Source organism: Prosopis cineraria, unplaced genomic scaffold, assembly GCF_029017545.1.
Source record: "Prosopis cineraria cultivar Desert tree isolate PC_DT_omini unplaced genomic scaffold, ASM2901754v1 PC207, whole genome shotgun sequence".
Classification (NCBI taxonomy): Eukaryota; Viridiplantae; Streptophyta; class Magnoliopsida; order Fabales; family Fabaceae; genus Prosopis; species Prosopis cineraria.
In genome coordinates, this window is record NW_026555534.1 from 1 (window position 1) to 22,109 (window position 22,109).

The following is a 22,109-nucleotide window of genomic DNA, read 5'->3' on the forward strand; positions in this document are numbered from 1 at the left end:
AAATCAATACCCATACAAAATCTAAAGAAAAAAGATCAAGTCTTTTTGTCCAAACAAATGGTGGAAGGAAGTGATATGTTGTGCATAACTCCCCAAAATATAAAAGCAATTAGTTTAAAAGGACTAAATTTTATGTTATTAAACGGTAATTTACCTTTTGGAAAAGGAATTTGGGAATCTCAGAGAAGTGCTAACATCATATGGGAGGATATGGCTAAAAAGATACGGGAGGTTGTAAAAATAATTTTGAGAGAATCAAAAGGTTTTAGTCCGAGAGATAAGGAGTCTTGGTGGTTAATATAGTATACAGGACAAAATCAGTATAAGAAGAACTGTTTTAAAAGCCATACATTTGTGTAACAATGAGGAAAATGGGGGATCGGAACCGTATGGCTAAGAAGGAAACTAAGAGAGTTGTGGGTGAAGCTCGTTCTACAGCTTTTGAAGAATTTTATAAGAGCCTTGAGACGAAGGAAGAAGAGCAAAATATTTATAAGATTGCCAAGAGTAGGGAAAGAAAATTAAAGAGATCTAGAACAGGTAAGGTGTATTAAGGATGAAGAGGGAAGAAATTTTAGTTACAGATGATGAATTAAAAATAGCTGAGACTTACTTTTTCTAAACTTTTCAATGATGGAGAGGATTCATTTAGTAAACTTGGAGGATTTAGTAACTGGTGAAAGGAGAAAAAATTTGTCATTCTATCGAATAATACGTGATAAAGAGGTAAAGAAAGCTCTTAAAAAAATGGCAATGGTAGAGCCAACGGACCTGATTGTATATCTATCGAGCGTGGAAATGTTTAGGTGAAGAAGGGGTGAGATGGTTAACTAAGTTATTTAATATGATTTTACGGTCCAAGAAAATGCTTGATGAGTGGAGGAGAAGTACATTAATTCCTATTTAATAAAAATAAGGAGATATTCAGAATTGTACTAACTATAGAGGGATTAAACTCATGAGCCACACAATAAAATTGTGGGAGAAAGTAATTGAGCACAGGTTGAGATTGGAGACAAGTATTTCTGAGAATTAATTGGTTTTATGCCAGGTAGATCAACTACAGAGGCGATTTATCTACTAAGGGGATTAATGGAAAAGTATCGTTGTAAAGATTAAGATCTACACATTGGTTTTTATTGATTTGGAAAAAGCTTATGACCGTATATCAAGAGAAGTGCTTTGGAAAGCGTTGGAAAAAAAGGGAGTACGGATTGCTTATATTAAAACCATACAAGATATGTATGAGGGGGTAAAAACTAGTATAAGAACGCCTAGTGGTCAAACAAAGGATTTTTCTATAAAGATTGGACTACATTAGAGATCATCTCTGAGTCCTTATTTGTTCACTTGATTTTAAATGTTTTGATGGAACATATTCAAGAGAAAATTTCGAAATGTATGTTCTTCGCGGATGATATATTTCTTATAGCAAAGACAAGAGAAGAGGGTAATTGTAAACTTGAGTTATGGAGGAGGACATTGGAGTCGAAAGGTTTTCGTCTGAGTAGAAGTAAGACGGAATATTTATATTATAAATTTGGTAAAGGATTATTCGACAATAATTTGAAAGTAAAATTGAGAGATCAAATTATACCTCAAGTGAAAAAGTTTAGATATTTGGGAGCCATTATTCAAAATGATGGCGAAATCAGTGGAGATATTTTCACATAGAATTCAAGCTGGGTGGTTTAATTGGAGAAAAGTTAAAGGAGTTATTTGTGACTGTAAGGTGCCTAATAAACTTAAAGGAAAGTTTTATCGCACTGCTATCAGACCGGCAATGTTATATAGTAGTGAATGCTGGGCTCTAACGGGACAGCAAGAGCATAAAGTTGGAGTAGCAGAGATGAGAATGTTACGATGGATGTGCGGACATACACGTAAAGATAAAATTCAAAATGAGCACGTACGCAAAAAAGTGAGGGTGGCACCTATTAAGGAAAAAATAGTAGAAAATCGGTTGAGATAGTTTGGGCATGTACAAAAAAGACCAAGGGAGGCACTAGTGAGAAGAGCGGAACATATAACTTTGAGTCCGATTAAAAGAGGTAGAGGAAGGCCTAAGAGAACACTCTTGGAAGTTGTTGAACGCGATCTCTTAATTAATAATATTCCTAAAAGCTTGATAAATGATAGAGCACAAGGGCGTCTTGCAATCCATATAGCCGACCCCACCTAGTGGGATAAAGACTTGTTGTTATTGTTGTTGTTGTAGAACGGTAATTTACCTTGTTCTCAATGTAAGTAGAGTGAGATTGATTGAAAGGGAATGAAATAATTCAATTTTTATAAGTTTATTAGAGAAATAAATTGTCTTTATTTGATAATTATTTAAGAATAATTATAAAATGAATATATTTAAATTAGATATAGTTATGTTTTTTAGTTCTAGGGTAAGAGGATGCAAGAAGTGAGAGGAGGTAAGAAGGATGGGGTAACTTTGTAACAATTTTACATATATCGTACCATTCCATCCTTGATAAATGGGTGTAGGATGGCAAATGCAGGCTTGAAATGTCACCCCAGTCCCCAAGCCACTCCACTCTTCTTAAAAAAAATTCTTTCAAATAATGGTATAATATTTTAGTCATCCCACTTCATTTTCATTTCGTCTTAAGAGAAACTGCCAAACATTGTCTTAAATTGGATAGGAGGGATGCCAAATGGGACAATGCAAGAAGGAGTCGCGGAGGGCTAGGAAAATATTGTTAGCAGACAAAGTTAAATGAGGGAGGCAAACTTGAAGTATGGCCCAAGAAACAAACAGTGCTCGTCGCGTGGTACGAAGCAGTGAAGAAGACGTGAGGAGGTAAATAATGAGGGAAGTAATCCATGGAGATTGGAGATAGAAACTCACACCAATGGGGACAGAAAGCTAGACACGAGAGGGTGAGACAGTCATAAGTAAAGTGAATTGAAGGGGTGGGACTCGTGCTAAGGAAGGAAGACCAGAACTGCCGTGGCACCCACGAAACATTGATGAGGAGGGAATTGAAGGCCTGGGAAGGAGAAAAACATTGACAAGTGGAGAGCAGTTTTGGCATTTTACTGTTCTAGTCATTTATATGGTCTTAAAAAGGACAAAACTGGAGAGCATTTTTTGAATCTCACTGTTAATCTACTGTTCATCGACAATTTGCACATGAGATTGATTGATGATAAATTATATTATTCGTGTTTATAATTTATTTACCATATCATATTTTATATAATATATAGAACTCACATTAGTTTGCAATTCCGCAGTATATAAATAATAATTTTATTTTTAAATTATATGTTCAAGAATGTCAATAATTTTAATTTTATTTTTGTATAATATTCCTTCTCAATTTCTAAAAATTATGTAACATACTGTTTTACTGTCAACAAAGTTAACTTTGACAATAATAAAAAAATGATAGAAAAAAACTTGGGTCTTTGTAATTTTTTGAATTCTTTTTTGTAATTTTCTTTATCATTGCTTGTAATTTTTTGTTATTTTTTGTTATGTTTTGATGATTAAAGTTAACTTTAATTAATAGTAAAAGTTACATCACACCACCATCTTTAAAATTGAGGAAATATTACATAAAAAAAAAGTTTAAGGTCTAAATTACTATTGAGTTTATAGTTGATGAGACAAATTATTTCTTTAACCCTTATTACTTTATTGAAAAATATATTTTAAATAATTTTACGTGAAATCATACATACATGTGAAGTTTGTACAAAATCCAAATTAAACCAATTACACAAAACCAAATTATTAAAAGCATATCAAGGATTAATAAAATTTGATTTTAGACATTTCCAAACTAGTTAATTTAATTCAAGCTCCCATCTTGAATCTCTAAAATTTGAACCTAAAGTGAACATAACCTTTTTTTTATTTTTTTAATATATCTTTATGTAAATATATTTAATTGGAAATGTGGTAATATAGGTTGAGCTCATGAGCTCAACCCACCAACTCACTAAATAGTAGAGGGGTGAGTTAGTAAAAGTGGATTCACTTATATGTGGGTTGGGTTTTTAACCCATCCTGCATAACTTGAACTTGCAGTGAACTAATCCATTAATCCGTGAATTAGCCCACAATTTTTTTAAATTTGACTTTTCATAAACTTTGGTGACACAAAACAAAACCTTTGCCTTATCATTCAGTTTCACCCTTCATCTTTAGAATTGCCCCATTCCTTCTTAATCTTCACTGTGAGTCATCATTGTCGCTATTAGTGTCGTCCCGTTGCCATCGCAACTCACCTCAGTCCAAACTCTAGTGACTAGCAACCTCAATCCTCCTCCTTTCGAAGTTACTTAGGCCCTCGGCTCCAGCCTTTATCTTTTTGCCATGCAAATTCACAAATTAATTTAAATAAAAAAGCTTCCCTATTGTAGCCTTTTTTTTTTTTTTTCCTTTCTTTAACTATATTGTTTTTTCCTTCTCCCTTGGCAAAGTCATATGATAGTCTAAAAGTGCTAACAAGTTGGCATGCAAAGAGCAGCTCATATATATATATATAAATATTCTACACCTTTAAATGGTAATTAGTTATTAACTTGTTATTCTTTCTTTAAGTTTTATCTCACTCGTGTCCAGAGAGTAAATATATTAGTACTTGGTAATAATTTTAAGACCTATACCAACTATGAAAAATAATTAGTACAACTTAAAGCTTTAGAGAAATCAACTCAAATTAATATTATTGTAACTTTTGACAAAGCTTTTAATATTATTATTGATTAAGAAAAATTTTCAAGTTTTAGATTGTAATTTTAATGATTTGGAAGGAATTTTATTATTATTAGATAATTAATTTTTTAAGAAGAAAACATAATTTTTTTATCACACAAAAATAAAAAGAGGTGAATTTATAACTTTTAATATCATGGGGGTTAGCAAGTTGGGCAAAAACCAACCCGTCAAGATGCTAGTTAGCCGACCCGCACCGCATAACCCACAACTCACAATGGGCTAACCTGCAGGCTCATATTACCAGCTCTACTTCGTAGGTAGTTTTGACACAAATCCTATTGAGATATGTAAATGATAATAAGATCATTTAAAATATGATAATTCTTCTCAATGCTTTTCAAACCTATCAGACATTAATGTCATTTATGAAATAAATATAATGCCTCTGATTTAAAATATAAAAAGAAATGCACACAAAGTAATACTTTAATTTGAGTAATAACAACTTTGTTTTTTTGAATATAATTAAAATAGGATAGCAATGACAAGTTTTATTTTACAAACTTTTTAATAACTAAAATTTAAGTATTATTAATGATTACTTTTCCATACAATAATTAAAATGAGATAAGCAATTAGAACTTCTCATTTGCAAAATTGAATCACTTAAATTCAAGTATTGTAAATATTAATGATTACTTTATTTAAATAAAAATTATTTTTATTCTAGTAAAGACTAAAACAGAATAACAAATAACAAGTTCTCCTTTTTTCTCTTATTTTAAATTGGGAGCATTATAATCATTTTTATAAAGATATTATGTCAAAAAAATTTTAAGAGGCTTAAACTAATTATTACATTTGCAGAACTTGATTATCATTTGCATATTTTAAAGAATTTTTTTTGCCACTTTCTGTAGATAGTATTAGTATTTAGGATTAACTAGACCACTCCCATCTTAGAGTTGGACAAACGGGCAGGCACGACTGTAAATGGTCTGAGCTCTAAAATTCGATTTCTCATTTTTAACCTCATTTTTCAAACCCAACCTTTATGTGAAGGACTCGGGGTTAGGCCTATAAACCTTGTTTTAAAAAATAAAATAAAATTAAACATTATAAATTAATTAAAATATTTTAAAATTAAAAAAATCAAAATTTTCATAATTTTTTAAAAATTAACACACACATATAAAAGTCTAGTAAAAATTTAAATTTTGGTTAAAAAATAATTTATTGTTTATAAATAAACAAATATAATAATTTATAAAAAAATAAAAAATATTAAAATTTTATACTATACACTGATATTTATTAAATTATATTAAATTAATGTTAGAATAAATTAAAATTAATAATAATATAATACGTATAAGATCATGTGAGCAAGTCATTGACTTCAAACACATGTTTCACAAAAAAAATAATATAATAAAACTTGAAGGGCAGCCCGAGCTCGAACCCTATTTTACAAAGCTTATCAGAGCCAAGCCCTCAAGCCTTATTACTTAAAAAAAAAATCATTTTCAAAATTCAAACCCTTATTTAAACAGGACCTCCAAGCCCAGCCCTCCAGAGTCAACCCTTATTCCCGACTCTACTCCCATCCCAAACAAAGCTAAAAATAATACTCCCTTCGTTTTAAATTATAAAATACTTTTAGACAAATTCACATACCAATAAACCCCATTAAATACACTTAATGACTTTATCTTTTCAAAACAAAAATATAATTTTTAAAAATACACATCATTTAACATATTAAAAAAGGGGACATAAATTACTCATAGAGAGAAAGGATAATATTAAAATTGTTGCATTTAATGAAACCTTAATTTACCCAAATTTTTTATATTTTGAAACGGAAAAACTCCTTCAAAAGTACTATATAATTTGAAACAATGAGTATTTTTTTTTTTTATATAATTTCGCACGTATGAAGCAGAGAGATTTGCTTCTTTTTTTTTTTTTCTTAATATAAGAATATTTGTAGCTGAGAAAGATGCGGAAACATGAATTTTGTGAATAAGGGGAAAACCAAATATGGCAAACCTCCTAAAATCTAATCGTATACACAAATAAATACATACATATCAGAGGCTCAAACGCAACAGTTGACTGCTCAGAACCACTCGACCATGCACTTCGGATAGAAGCCTGCACCAGCAGCAACATGGTTCATCGCTAGTAGTTCTTTCTGAACTTTTCGTCTCTCATAAAACACCGAGCATGAAATTGATGTGCACTTTACATCACTTTCCAGAAACCTGCCTCCACCTCCACAGTGGTCACATATCTACAAGAGCATACCGACACACGAACATCAACGCAATAAATGACACGCATGGGGGCTAAGTGATAAATGGCATTCATGGAAAGGAAAAAATAAAGAGAAGCAGATAATTGACTGAGATGGTCACTACATGTAACTTCAGCACTACACAGGACGTTCATGTTTGTTTTCCTCATGCATGAACAATAACAACAACAACAAAAACAATAAGACTCATCCCATTAAGTGGGTCGATTTTCCACATGCATGAATGAAGTGGAAAAAGAAGAGTTAAAATTCATTTTTTTTTTGAACTATTTTCGAAGAAGCACCCAATATCCTAAACTCTTTATTATAATAATATTGCACTTAAAGTAATTAAACTATAGAAAAGTTGCTCATAACGATAAATGGGCAACTTGACCATTAACTTCACTAACTCAGACTTATCATCAAGGACAATATTGCTACGATTTGAGTCAAACTTATTTTTGAATCAGCAAAATTAACAGTCATTGTTTATCCATTTAATGTCAGGAGCGATATTATTACAATTTAATTACTTTAATAGCAATATTGCTATGATAAAGAGTCCAAGACATGAGGTGTTCCAATAAAAATAGCCCAAGAACAACAATGAACCTAAAATAGCAGCCTGGAAGAGGGACGTGTGAAATATTTCTTGATTCCTTGAAACAAATGATTAAATTAAAAAAAAGTAAACAATTACTTACAGCAACAAGATGCTGCATCTCTTGCTCCAACTTTGATGTTTTACTAATCACAGCCGTTGCAGCGGCCACTCCATTTTCAGAGCACTGAATGCATATGTGTGCAGACGCCTGAACCAACCCGCCACACAGTATACAATGTTTTGACAGATAATACGAGTCAATTCTCGTTCGATGTGAATTTGGAGCAATGAGATGCTTTACACGTGCATCCTTTAAAGGACGGGGCATCTCTAAGAACCATTGGTTCAGGTCAGCACCAACAAGCCCAAACACCCGCTGCAAAGCAGGTATTACTTGTTTATTGATGTAATACAAGTCATTTATTCTGAGTGGGGAATTAAGTGCCAAAACTTCCAATGGATCCACAACCACGTCAACCAGGCGGGCTCCAGGCTCTCCGTGGATTACAACATAAGGTACTCTCTCAGCATAACGCGGTTCTGCCCTAGGGTCAAATCTCATTGCCTTGGTGGCAACAATTGCAGCTGGAGGTAAAGATGATGTCCTTGCACTATAGCTACCTAAACGAACCTCCTTAGCAAAGACAAAATCTTTAATGGAGACTTTGCTCGAAAGAATTTTCTTCCACTGACGTTGCAAATAACTTCTCACCTGCATTCAGAGGAAAACAAGGTGAATGACAGCAATCCAGGCAAAACTAATATTGTTACTTTTTCAGAACAATTACCTGAAATCTTCTTTTTTCTAAGTATTTATTTTCACCTAACAAAAATCCTAAGAATTTTTTAACAAGAAAAAAAAGAGGGGAGGATTGGAAGGTATAGAAAAGCGGAGATCATTTCCATCAAGAAAACCGAGCAAACTCTAGAAAGTGTGATTACAATATCGAAACAATAGTTTCTGCCCAAAGTATAGCAAAATAAAAATACATGACAAAGGAACTATTCACTAAGTCCCACGAAAAAGATAACAAAATAAATCAGCAAGCATTTCTACCTCCGATAAATCCTTATTTTCAAAAAAGAGCCTCAAAGACTGTTCCATTATCTTTGCAACTGCACCACACGTGTCTCTACGAACTGTCTCAATACCTTTAGCATCAAAAACTGGCTCACCTTGATCAGGGCTTTCATAACTGTAACCAACATACCGCTTCTTAGTAAGGAGGAAACAAGGCTGATAAACTTTCTCCAACTTCAGGGTGACAGGACTAGGATTCATAGCGGTGACAGCAGAAGCAATCTCACTCCCTATTTGGAAACATTCTTTAATAGTGCGTCCTTTGAGAAGAACAAACATGCTGCATGAGAACAGCCACTTTATGACATTATTTCTCGGGGGGAAAAAACATAAGGACAGCCATAAAAGAGATAGGAGTGAGGTCAATATTTAATATCACTTAAAATAATAAATACTGATCATTTGTCTAAATTTAGATCTTTTTCTCCTCCCGTACATGTAATGTGATTTTGCAGTTGCAGTCACCGGGTAGATTTAAGGTAGGTCATTGGTATTTTCGGGAGCAACAGGTGCATCCAGAAAATCTGCTGGCTTTTTTGACCAATGACCTCATCAATCAGATTCTTATGACTTTAAGATCTCTTTTCATGTTGGCTTTTTCCCCCGTTTTAAAGGAAATGGAACAACACAACAAAAATAAGTTTCAATTACCAACTTCAAAAAATAATAATTAATTAAATCAAAAACAAACTCTAGACCATTCAAGTTATATCTAAACTGTTCGCTAGCTTTGGTTGGAAAGAGCGTAAAGCTATTTCACAGTTTGCTATCTTGGCTTAATATGGGCGTTATTGGTTAGAAAGGAATGCGAGTGTCTAATGAAAAAGTTCTGCCTTCTTATCTGCTGTGGACGGAGTTGCTTTTTTGGCCTCCGAGTTTCAGCAAATGATCTTTTTTTTTTTTTTTTTTTGAGAATAGGTGGTTTCCTTATGGATTTTTACAGAGGGATTGGAAGGCTCTTTAGAGCCCCCCTTTACTCCTCATTTCTTTGTACTGCTTACTTATCTTTAACAAAATTATTATTTCTATCGATGTATTTTAACCTGTACAGCACACAAACCACAAGTTAGAAATACTGCAGCAATACCTATCAGTATCTCCATAAATGACTTTTGCGTTCCACTTATCATGCTGATTTACAAATGATATAGCCCTTTCCAGCGTGCAACGGCCGCATTGAACAATACTGTCTGCAAGCTCTGCACAAGGCATACGACCACTAAATCCAGCAGCAGTGTAGCCATATGTCACATTTGATATAAGCTTCAAAGCAAGCTGTCTTGCATTAAATATCTGAAACAGAGATTGTAGTACTTTCAAGTTACGTCCATATGGTGCACATACAAGAACCACTTACAAACTGTTACGAACCAGTGAAGCTCCCTAACTAGTGCTCGCAACAATATTAACATAAAGCTCAACACAAAATGTAGAATGCAACGTGATAAGGGCACTGAAGCGGGCTTTTGAGGGCAAGTACTCTCCTAACACCACTTTCTCAAGCACAGATCTTGATATCCCCCTCTCTGGAATGAAGGTTCTAAACCAAAAAATTATGTCCAACTACTCAAAAAATGCAATGCAAACCTATATCATAACTATCCCTCTAGGTGTCCCCCTCCATTTTTCCTCTACAGGCATAAGCCTTTCATATTCTTCAATAAATTGAGAAAGAGATCTATCACAAACTCTCCCATGGCAAGTGAATCAAATCTATGAAATGTATAACATATTGACATGTACTGGCACAAATAAAAGTTCTTAAGATTAAAGCTAATGTTAAAATCAAATTCACATCCACACCCGCTGAAGGACTTGCTGTGAAGGAGCCAACTTTTTCATTGCTTGTTTCACCATTACCCTAGTTGATAAAATTTCTTCCAACAAGTGTGGCAGTATACCTCGACGAACCTGTATGAAACACTTATACCATAAGATTGCTGTCACAAGTTTAAAGGATACAAATAAAAGACTTGCTGATCGCATTTACAATAAAAGTTCACATGCATGACAGTTGAAAAGAGGCTTGACAAAGAAATAATTGCATGACTTCAGGATGACGATCAGCTGAAATACAAACTAGCCTGATATTTATAAGGGAAAAAAAACAGTTCTGTCAAACCTATGGTATTCATTCAGGTCAAAACATAAAATAAAATATAATTCAGATGGCAGACAGCCATTCAACACCGGTTAATAGTCAGCAGAGTATCAAAGATTTGACAAAATCACCTTCGAAGGAACAAACATAACACCGTTTGGAGTAAGCAAAATCTGATCTTTTAGATCCCGCAGAACATGTTGCTCTGGTGAAAATGAACTAACCCCAAGCGTGTTTTCTTTTGATGCCACAACTTTGCCAAGGCACGTACAAAAGCAAAGGTTGTATGCAATTATCATGGATGGATATAATGACTGAAAGTCAAATACAATAACCGGATCTGAATAAAATCCTGACTCTGGTTCCATCACAAGAGGCAGGCACTCCATGGCAGGTTGAGAAGCAACCTTAAATGAGGCAATGATGAGTCAAGTGAAGAAAGCAAACATTGCATGATAATTAAACAATTTTTGTCTCTCGATAAAATGATTGTGTAAACAATAATTTTTCTTATATAAACTTCATCCAAGGACCAATCATTTCATTGTGTTTGCTGCCGTGTTCTGTTATTATGAGGATTTCTTATAACATATATACACGCAATACCACATAACTAGACAAGATGAAAACTGCAACGGTTGAATTCAAAAATTACATCATGTTAGGCAAGAGTAAGAACTGGACCAGCATATGACAGTGTAGGATAAAGTCAAAATTTTTCAGTGATGGGTACCATGTGAAACACATACTAACGGAAAAAGTGGGGAAAGGGGGTAGAGGTCTGACTTGGCCATTCAAAGGAGACTTATTAATTAAACCAACCACTTTGCCTTTAATTCAGGATTTTAGGCGGTAGCATATTAAGGACCTTTTAGGCGAGTGTATCTGTTATGATAATTCATTGTTGGTAATGTATCTTAGGCTTAGGGATGTGTCAGTAGTCAGTTATGCTTTCTAGTTAGTTTTTATTTTTCTTTGCATTATAGATAGGCGTATGAGTATGATGTACTGCAAGAATCAGCTTAGGATTGAATTCTTATTGTAATTTGGAGATCTTCCCTGGCTTTATTAGCATGTGAGTTTAAGATTCTTGCTCATATTCCGAAGAGCTCCGATTTTTTTAAAAAACAGTGTAGAAGAATGCGGTTTACAATAGGAACATACGGACATTTTACATCAAAGCACTGATATGTATTCACATGTATCTCATTTCGCAGATAGATAAGTTGTGAAGGGAAAATATCATGCAAACCTGTTGATTCCCAGGAGAGATGGCGAGATAGTTTTGTGTATGTGCCAACCTCAGAAACATCGATTCGACACGGTATTGTGAACCTCTGGAGAGAACAGAAAAAAAATCTATACCAAAAATACGAGCAAGTTCTGATGTTCGATTAACCTACAAAAGAAAAAAGAATCAGCACAACCCACCAGGAAATAAAGATGATTAGGAATCACAAACATCAAAATCAAAAGTATAAAAAAGAACGAAACAAAAATAAAAATGAACAAAAATGAAATTTTAACTTATTTCAGATTAATAAGTTAGCTTTTATGAAGCAAATTAAGGAATCGAATGAGCCACAAATTAGCTCGTATAACTAGCTAGAAAAATGAGCTATAATAAAGTGTAAACACATTTATATTCCAATGCAACAAGACAAACATTAAAAAAGGCTCCTGTAAGAGAATATCACAAAAAGGCTATCAAAACTATGTGCACTAAAGACCCATAAAAGAAAATTTGGGCTATCGAGTCATATGCTATCATACCATATCAAGTTGGCTTAATATCTCAAGATTCAGCTTTGCTCTCTCAGTAATATATTTGACACACTGATACCTTGCTCCTCCAGGACCACCAGAAAACCATTTGGTTAGGACCTTGTTGTGAATTGAAGGAACTTTCCTCCTCAATACAGCTTCAGCTACAGCTTCAACTGAGTATAAATTGAGCTTAACTTCTCCACGGATAAGTCGCCACACATTAAGCACAATTCTGCCACCAACATGAACTCCACTGGAATGTGTTCGTCCCCATTCATCCTCAATTATCGAACTTTCTTGTACATCATCTGCACTAGATATATCAGGAACGGCAGTTGCTGATATGTCTTTTTCAGAAGTTTCAGTATCACCAGAAGTAATCCAAGAGTCAGATGGAGTACGAGATAAACTATTAAGTAACCCTAATCCAAGATGCAAAGCCCTTTCTGCTAAAAAACCAAGAGAACCGCCTTGGATATCCCAACCCATCAGAATATCTGGATCATACGAAGATACAATATTAATAAATTTTTTTAGCAAGTGCTTTTCATCTGTGAAAACCAACACCTTGCAGCCTGATAGACTCACAAAATTTCTGCAAACAAATTAGCATGGATATCAATTTCACAAACACATTCTAAGTTTGGAACTTAGAAGAGAGATATAATTTCTAATTGAGGCATAAAGGTGTGAAACCACAAAAAATGAGTCAGTCATAAAACGACTAGTTGACAAATGCAAAGTCATACCACTTTCACCCTACCTTTGACAAGGTTCTAGTTTACAATGCAAAAGGACGAGAACATCAACAACAGTGTCACTATCATTTTGAAAACCAAGAGCTACAATGTTGATGGCATCAAACTGGGGATCAGGTAAAAGTTCTCCTCTTGATTCTGCAAGAACCTGCCAGTTTTGCGAGCAAGTCAGACCTATGTAACAAAGCTGACAGAGGTTCATTGGAAAACTAACTAAATAGAAAATGTAGTTCCAAAAGATAGTTAAAGGACAAAAAAATCCACACTTTTTTTTAAACTTACCTTCTGAACTTTTTAAATCAAGCAACAGTTACGAAATAGAATCCACACTTTTTTAAGGGATCAAAATAGGAAACCCACACTTGAGCAAAAGATTTTGATCTTTTCATACATGTATAAATCGAATGGACCAAGAAATACATAGTTTTTTAATAAATATTAGTTTTTTAATAAATATTATTCAAAAGTATAGAACAATATATTGGAAAAGGCACTGATACAATAGATATGTGATAAACTGAAAAACTATAACCACGTAATCATCCAAAGAATGAAACAGATATTATGGCTGATTATTGAGTTATCACCACCATCAAATAGGCACAATCAGTAATAGGAGTGGTCATTTGACGCTCCAGTGGGAGTTTTTGTATCTCACTGCCAAAGAATAAATAGACTATATTCCATGAATATTTGTAATTAATGCAATTAGCATTAGTTTTGATTCTTTTGATTCTGCTGAGATTAGGAACAGATTGTAGGCATAATTCCTCTCCTTGATTCTCTCAAGTAAACATTCACGTAAGCATGAATATTCCCATCGGAAATGTAAGAGAGCATTATCTCTTCTACCCTCTCTTATCCTTCCTTGATAATCAACTAAAACTTGACTCCAAATGCCTAACATGAAAATTCAAAAGACGTCTAACAACTACAAAAAAATTTGCAAATACACCAATATTAAGAAAAGCTTGATTTCTAATACCTCAATACTGAGTACCGTCAATTGCTGTCCACAGCCAATTCTTGCAGGGTCACAAAATCCAATTTGACTAAGAGGAGTAGGCGTTGATTTCCCATCAGGGCCTGATATCTGAGAAGTATCTTGCGAGCCGTCCAAGCTTGTTTTGATTATATTCATTTCTCCACTGCTGATGCATGGAGACTTCTTTTCAGAATCAACATCTTGGACATGTTTAGACATAAGACAAGGTCTTGTATTCCATTTAGGCATATGCTTCTCCTTTGCATCAGATTGTTGAAACATTTGATCTGGAAAGCGGAAGCCAGGATCAACCAAAAATATGCTAAATGATTTTTCAGATAGTTTTAATAATCCTAAAAAAATTTTGCAACGTGAAATTTTGCTCTAATAAGAACACAATATACCTTTCAGATGTGAAGGCCAGCAAGAACTTTTTATACTTTTAATGTATTTCCAAACAAGATCTAAATCCTTTAATTTGTTATGAATACATGATTTAAGCAATACCTCTCTCGTCACAAAGTAGCCATCTCCGAACATTACCCTCAGAAGGAGGCAAAAATTTGGGTTTCAATAGGCATAGATGAGAGCCATCATTCTGATAGTATTTGGCAACACCCAAGACCCTTTTCCCCTTAGAATCCGGGGCATTATCGGCGACATGCTTGTTCCAAGTTTCCATCTCATTCTGGTAACTACCAGCAGAAGCAGGAATAACATCATCCAGAGGTTTCACTTCAACAAACAGACAAATGTAATAGTCAGTTACTACGTTTCATCGATCAGGCAGCATCATCAGGCTGAAGAACACAAAGAAAATGAACAAACTAAGAAAAGTGTTCTGTTATAAAAAGCTGAAGTTTAGAAAATAAATTATGGTTACAGACTTACAGTTAGTCACTTCCAGGTTCAGGAGGTTTTTTTTTTTTTGGCCTGGGGGGGGGGGTGCTGAGATTCCGTTAGTTCATCAACACTTTATGGACAATAACAAACAAGCATTTGAAACATATGTATCCAGAACCAAGATTAGACCATGAGCAAAAAAGATAGAAGCTGCATACTTTTGCTACCCTATGAGTTGCAACCAAATATTAGCAACAATAATCCTATTTCCACATAAAGGTAGATAATTCCACATAGCCCTTTCAATGTTTCCTATGGAAGTGCTAAATACCAAGCACCCTCAGAATGGCAGGCTCTATGCCCCACAAAAGTATAAAGAAGGCAAATGAATTAGCACAGTGAGATTGCATTCCAACTTTGACAGAAAAGGCACACTACACAGATATCACAGGCATATGGAACCAGGCATGGTTGGCAAGAACACATTACATCAGGGATTCCTACCTGCCATGGCAGATGCCCTTGTAGAGGTTAATCTCATGTGATCACCCATAATGTCATTGATCGAAGGTTCTATGCCACTAGTCTCATAAAAACCCAAATTCTCTCTAGGTCTTTTGCCATCACTTCTTACACATTGCAATACTTGAATGTCAGTTGCAGTATTCGCACCCACAACAATATCACATGACCTCATCTGACCGTGTTGCTCATAAGATTTGCTTCCATAAGGACATTTATACATGCAATTATCTCTGACAGACTGTATATTCTCAATCGAAGAGCTTTGCACACTACCTAAGGCTGCCATGTCAATTTGTGGACAGTTGTCAGTTTGTACATGTGTTGAGTCAACCTTAAACTTTTTACCACTGGAAACCTCTGAGTAATCAGAAGAACTAGTAGAGTGAAACTTCTTCGGTCCACAGAGACTCAGTCCGGTTTGACTGCCAGCTACAAGGGGTGCTTTCCTACACACTAAATCATGATTGGTCATTTTCAGGACACAGCTCTTCTGGACTTCTGTTTCTCCATCAGTTTTGAGTTTCTCATCCCCATCTAAATGTAGTTTTTTAGTTATTTCAGATTCACTGTCAGCTTGTTCAACTCGATAGCATCTCTTTCTCCTCATCAAGTCCCGCACAGAGCAATTATCCAGTGTTTGTACTCCTTTTATGTCTGAAACACCTTCATCCCCATTCTTTATGCCATTATTCTCTATCTCATTTCTGGCCAAACAATCTGAGTCAACAGATTCTACAGTTTCCTTTTCAGAAGTATGGCCACAATGTAAACTAGCATGATCAAAATTGTTATGGGTCATTGACAATGGCAAAGTGCCCCATACTTTATTCCTGTTATCTTTGCTATAAGTATTTGTTCTGGTATTTTGCAGTATACAGTGTTTGGAAGACCTCTTGGATTCACCTTTTTGGTCCAGTGCAAATGAAATTCCCTCTGAACCAGAACTTGGGCTTGCAAACTCATCATCGGCAGAACCATCAACTTGGGGAATCATATTGTTTGATGAAGACTCAACAGGACAATTAAAATTTGAGGAAAAAGGTGGCTTTCTCTTTGATGACTCCAGCTGAAGTTGATCGTCAATGGAATCAAGAATATCTTGACACTCCTTTTGGGACTCACTTTCGTAATCCATATTAGCTTTCTCCAGCACCTTATCAATTGTTGTAGCAGGTAACAAGGGACTCAAAATGGTTTCACGAATAAGTTCATCATCAGAGTTAATATCCTCTGCAGCTTGAGAAGTTGCAAGCCACTTTAGGAGATTCAATGCTTCCTTATCTGCAGCCTGAAAGACATGGAAATACAGATATACATGAGGTACTTTCAGAAACAGTTTACTTCTGAATAAACCCCATCTATATATCTACATATAAAATAAAAACTATAACAAGGTATCATGAGCCATGAATGAGTGCTAGTCCAAGGATGTTCCTATCATTAAACAAATCGTTGAAGTAACTTTCATCAAATTCATTTAGGAATGTCAAATATATAATTCAATCATCTATTCACATGTTCAGAGATTCAAGGGTAAGAATCTTCATTTGGTATTCATTAAAAAATTGGAAAGAAAATGTTGCCTTTTTGCCCTGTGTTCCAATAATCTCAGATGATTGCATTTCATCAACAGTCAACAATCTGAGATTTGCCTCAGTCCCTTCTTCATGCAATTTGGCATCTTTGCATAGTGAAGCTGGTGGCGATGCTGAACCTATTATGTCTGTTTCTCTGCAATAATGTAAAATTTGTCCACTAGTGTTGCTAGTCGAAACATATAAGAGAACTATATGACTGTATGGAAAAAATGGCTACATACAAACCTCGACTCTTCAGATGAAATAAAAGATGCACAGGTTTCAGCTTCACAGCACATTTCAACAAATTTTTTCTCAAAGTCAAGACCACCAGAAAGACTTCTCATAACAACTTCTGGCAGTGGCTTCCCAGTATCACGAGTTATAGTATCCTCATAAATGCCAGTCCTTTCTTGCTGCTCCTGAAACAACATAGAGCAATTAAATTAGTTCATTCTCACTTCTCAGACAGTATAATTTGTAAAGCGAGTCTTATAAAGACAGATGGCTATGTTACCTTCCAAATTGGTACAAGAGACTGAACCTTTTGCACATCTGATCGGGTTTGTGAGAGGGACGAATACATTTTAAACTGCTGATTAAGAATATCTGACAAACCAAATTATTTCAATAACTTCAGCCAAAAAAAAAACACACTCATAAGATAAACTTATTATTTAAGTAAATATGTTTGGGTTAGTATAATAAAACCATCTACAGAAGCATCGCCCTCCAGTTCACATGTGCTTTGACGTTTAGGGCAATGAGCCTCATGATTTGATGAAGCATCCAATTCACTTGGAAGTTGCCACATCCGATCAGGTGAGACCATTGATAAGGCCCACGCTGCTGGCCCTAAACACGCATCACCATCCGTATCAGCCTAAAAATATTATGTAACTGAATCATAAATGTCCATGAGGGACATAATTAGATATAAAATTGGTAGGTTAAACAGTGAAAAAGTCTTGGGCGATTGTGAAATTTTATGACACACAAGTCAACTCACCCCTGTCCGTTGATTATTGAAAATCAATTTCTTGTGAGAAGAATCTGGCATAGGATGGCGGAACTTCAACTTTAACAAGTGCAGGAGACCCATGCCATACAAGTTATAGTCAACCTGGCAAACAAAGAAAGCTCATATCTTTACAAACCCATTCTTAATCTTATTTCTAATTAGTAAAGGGAGATTGATAATAGTTTTAAATTTTCAAATTTAAGTAACAACCCTCTAAAAATATCTTTCTAATTTAAAGTTAAAGTTTACGTATTAGAGATAGTGATACCATAAGAACAAACCCATGCATGAGGATACATTAGCATAAGAATATCTAATAACAACATCCAAGCACAAAGCTCAGAAGACAGTTGCTGTACATTACAGACTCACCCAAGCTATTCCCACCATATGAATAAAGAAAAGAGAACATAATATTGGATCAACTCAATTAAGCAGGTAATTATGACCAGATGCTTATGTCTACCTACATAAGAAAATATAACTAATTCAATTAGAAAAACGCTTCATCATGTTCACTTACCTCACTGCAAAATAATGCAGTTTGAATAGTTCATGTAGAGATACGTACCAGAAACTGAAGAATGAAGGGAATATGTGATTCATAGGGCTGTAAGCTTTTGCCAAGAACAGCACCGACCTAAAAATGGTGTGTCATTATGAAAGCTTAATCTTCACTGCATCATATCAAACTAAGGACCATTTTTCCAATGAAAGAATTGACTCTAATCAAACTGTACCAATAGTAGATTAGCAGCACGGGAGACATCTTGTGGATAATATCTTGAAAAATTTGTGAAGGCTTCCAATAATTAGAGCATGTTATCAGTTTAGCTTTTACAGGTCATCATGCCATCAGCTTTTACCGCACATGTGATGACTTATTAACAAGAACAAAGGACAGAACAAATATAAAGCATCAGGATACAGGTATATCTTCACAAATAATTCCTCTGATGAATGATAACCATAAAATCTCCTTGCTCTTACAAGGCTGCAGCCATGTACATGTTGTCTTGTCAAACCGCTGCTGCCTTTTAGCTGGGCAAGTTGAAGAAAAGCTTACTAAATCCCCATTTGTAATATTACAGCTATAAGTAGGGCGGCATAATAGAATACGATAGAGAGGTCGAACTCATCTAACGTGATCAAAGATACCTTCAAGGCTTTCTCAAGAGATGCAGATACCTTATATGTGTACGCATCTCCTGCTCAATATCAAGAAAAACCCATTCAAGTTATTAAGCTGCTAAACAAAATGTAAAATATTTCTGAAGCATGAATACTTCTGAGAATTTAACAAATCAAAAACATCATCAGGAATATTTGAAATTGTTAAGCACTCCCGCTAATGGACATTATCACATCAGGTATGAACAGAACACACTCTCATTTATGAGAAATTAAGAAGGATGAAATAAATTGAGTTTAAAATTAAGATGCCAACAAGTGCTTGAGAACAAATGTCCTGCATAACTTAAGAAATGCCCCTAAAATTCTACCAAAAAAAGAACAAGAAATGCCCCTAAAAATTAATTTAATAAAAAACTAATTCTAAACTTTATCTTACCTTCTTGATCTGACTGAAGAGGTATATCAGCGCATGGCACATACATGTACGGCAAAGCCTGCAGAGCATAATATGGATATTTCAGCCATAATGTTAAATAAAAAAACATAAAGTAAATTTAACGACATTGAATGATTGAATAATTTTAAACCAAAAAAAGAGCGTCAAAGGAATATAGATCTAATAATGTATTTATGATAATAACAATGTTTGCTACCACTTGTACCTATTGTTAATCACCAAATGTTACAACCTCAGATAGTGACATCTTACCCGATGTATATGCAAACAAGTTTTCTGCCCAGCTGGAGTAGAACCGTATATTCTTATAACGGGAACCTCATTCACTTTCCCACCTTAAATCATTAAAAAAAGAAGAAGAAGGTATACGAAGTATGAGTGAGAAAACATAATCTCAAGACATAAGTTTCATCGCCTCTGAACTAACCGAAACTTTGAAATACTTTCACTTATTCATGACATGAAATTATAGAATAACAGAAAAAACCATATAGCTTTCAGTTCAAGATATAAACCCAAAAGGAAAATGTTCTTCAACTGTTCAACATCGTGACCGACATTACTTATTGCCTAAGCCGCGCCATTCATTTCGCTTAAGCGTCCCTTCGGAAGCCCAAATTCTAGTTCATAAGCTAATTGCTTGGAACTAGGTTACAAATGAGTGTCACTTGAACTGACAAATACATCTCTGACTCTCTGTTAAAAGTAAATGAATCGAATATCGTACCATGGAAACTACTGTAACAGATATCCAGGCCTGGAATCGGCTGTGCCATGTAGTAGTCGATAGACACAATCCGTATACTGAACATTTTCGAATTACACTTTGAGTCTGCCATCGGTTTTTCTGAACCTTCGCCAAATCACCAACACGAAGGGGTCAAAATTATAGGTAGCAAGGGAACCGTGAAGAAGTTTAGCTTGGAAGCGTTCGGCTCCTCGGCGCGGGCAACTCCTGTTCGGCCATGAATCCCATCCGTCCAACTAATCGAAAAGTTCACAAAACGCCACGTCATCAGGATACGAAAAATGCAAATGCACCGCCCGTTCAAACTCGATCACGGCCTTCCATTTTCCAGATTAAACTTAACACATTTCTGAGAGCTTGTTTGGAGTATCCGTTGGCGGGAAGAGCTTCAAGAGGCAGGTAAGGTCGAATACGATCATTTTCTAACGCTGAGAAGAGATGGCACCTAGCAATTGTTTGACATTGCAGCTCTGTGCTGCGAATCACTTCTCAACTCCTAGCCTTTGAATAGCAAACGGCTAACTTACAAGCAACAAAGAAATTCAAATGTACGTGAGAAACCATGAACATAACAGATCATTCTAAAATAGAGCCATCCTCTCTAGAAGAATCAACTTATGGTGTCATTTGACCCTCAGATGCTACACCAAAAAAACCCGCACGAGACAACGAGAAAATTGAAACCCCACCAGAGATTGGAGGAAGTTAAGACTGGTCGAAGAATGAGGAAGGGAGGAATGAAAAAGTAATGAAGAACATGGAAGACGATGAGTCACGTGTATAACTCTTCGACGAAGCTGTGGAGATTCCCTCTCTCATGACGACGCGCGACGGAAAAGATTACGGGCTCCGCGTCTGGTCACCGAATTCGTCCGAATGCGGTGAGGCTCGAGGGACATTGACGGCGGTTAAAATTTGGCCCTTCTATGGCTAGGAATTTAATGGGGGCGGATTGGACAGTTAGATTGTGATGAAGACTACAAAATTAAATTTAATCAATCAATCCCAATCATCAATCAATTTACAAATTTTCTGTTACATAATAAAATCTGGCAAGAAATTACCTTGAAAGCGTGAGGGAGGAGCTATTTCTCCCATCTGTCAGAAGCATGTAAACCGTTAAATCATCAATTAAATGTAATTTCCCTCTATTAATTAGAGTCAAACTGTCAGTTAATTTTGAACGGCTGGGTTATAAATTAGCTTGGAAGCGTAAGGGAGAAGCGAGTTCTCCCATAACCATGAAAAGTGTTGAATGGCCAAATTCTAAATTACCTTCCTTTGCATGGAAGAAAAATTAAAAAATAAAAAGAAGAGAAAACTAAAAAGAGAATATTATCACTCATTCTGTTTAGATAGATAAAAAAAAATAAAAAAGAAAGAAAATAAACAGATATCATAATAACTATAATGCATTTATATCAAAATATATCATGTTTCACGTAATTATAAGTGTAAAAATAAATTAAAAGTAAAAATTATATTAAAATTAACATAATTAAATTAATTTAAAATTAAATTAGTA

The 22,109-nt window shown here is 34.8% G+C and overlaps 1 protein-coding gene across 2 annotated transcripts; it reads right to left on the reverse strand.

Annotated features, from left to right (window-relative positions):
• Window positions 1–6,605: 6,605 nt before the first annotated feature.
• LOC129295873 (DNA polymerase zeta catalytic subunit) lies at window positions 6,606–21,448 on the reverse strand. 2 transcript variants are annotated; one of them, XM_054934461.1, is made up of 24 exons: window positions 20,564–21,448; window positions 20,089–20,171; window positions 19,816–19,873; window positions 19,404–19,453; window positions 19,174–19,286; window positions 18,986–19,028; window positions 18,817–18,885; window positions 18,234–18,347; window positions 17,936–18,107; window positions 17,742–17,833; window positions 17,471–17,646; window positions 17,231–17,378; window positions 15,627–16,935; window positions 14,787–15,014; window positions 14,280–14,566; window positions 13,300–13,442; window positions 12,543–13,131; window positions 12,022–12,168; window positions 10,901–11,176; window positions 10,472–10,579; window positions 9,756–9,961; window positions 8,645–8,948; window positions 7,688–8,299; window positions 6,606–6,977 (listed from the first exon to the last, which is right to left on the reverse strand). In XM_054934461.1, exons 1-24 carry the CDS (start codon window positions 20,673–20,675, stop codon window positions 6,804–6,806), a joined length of 5,613 nt encoding a protein of 1,870 aa, XP_054790436.1. In that variant the 5' UTR covers window positions 20,676–21,448; the 3' UTR covers window positions 6,606–6,803. The 2 variants fall into 2 exon arrangements, with proteins under 2 accessions (XP_054790436.1, XP_054790438.1); XM_054934463.1 differs by lacking the exons at window positions 18,817–18,885; window positions 18,986–19,028; window positions 19,174–19,286; ... (2 more) ...; window positions 20,089–20,171; window positions 20,564–21,448 and having other exon boundaries at window positions 6,607–6,977; window positions 17,936–18,079; window positions 18,234–18,348.
• Window positions 21,449–22,109: the final 661 nt, after the last annotated feature.

What these genes read in the sequence shown, in the direction of transcription:
- LOC129295873 (XM_054934461.1), bottom strand. Translation starts at nt 20,675, where the DNA reads ATGGCAGACTCAAAGTGTAATTCGAAAATGTTCAGTATACGGATTGTG. An exon ending in CTGTTACAGTAGTTTCCATG is followed by an intron (nt 20,172 to 20,563) that starts GTACGATATTCG and finishes TAATGATTTAAG; the next exon opens with GTGGGAAAGTGAATGAGGTT. An exon ending in AAACTAGAACCTTGTCAAAG is followed by an intron (nt 13,132 to 13,299) that starts GTAGGGTGAAAG and finishes ATTTGTTTGCAG; the next exon opens with AAATTTTGTGAGTCTATCAG.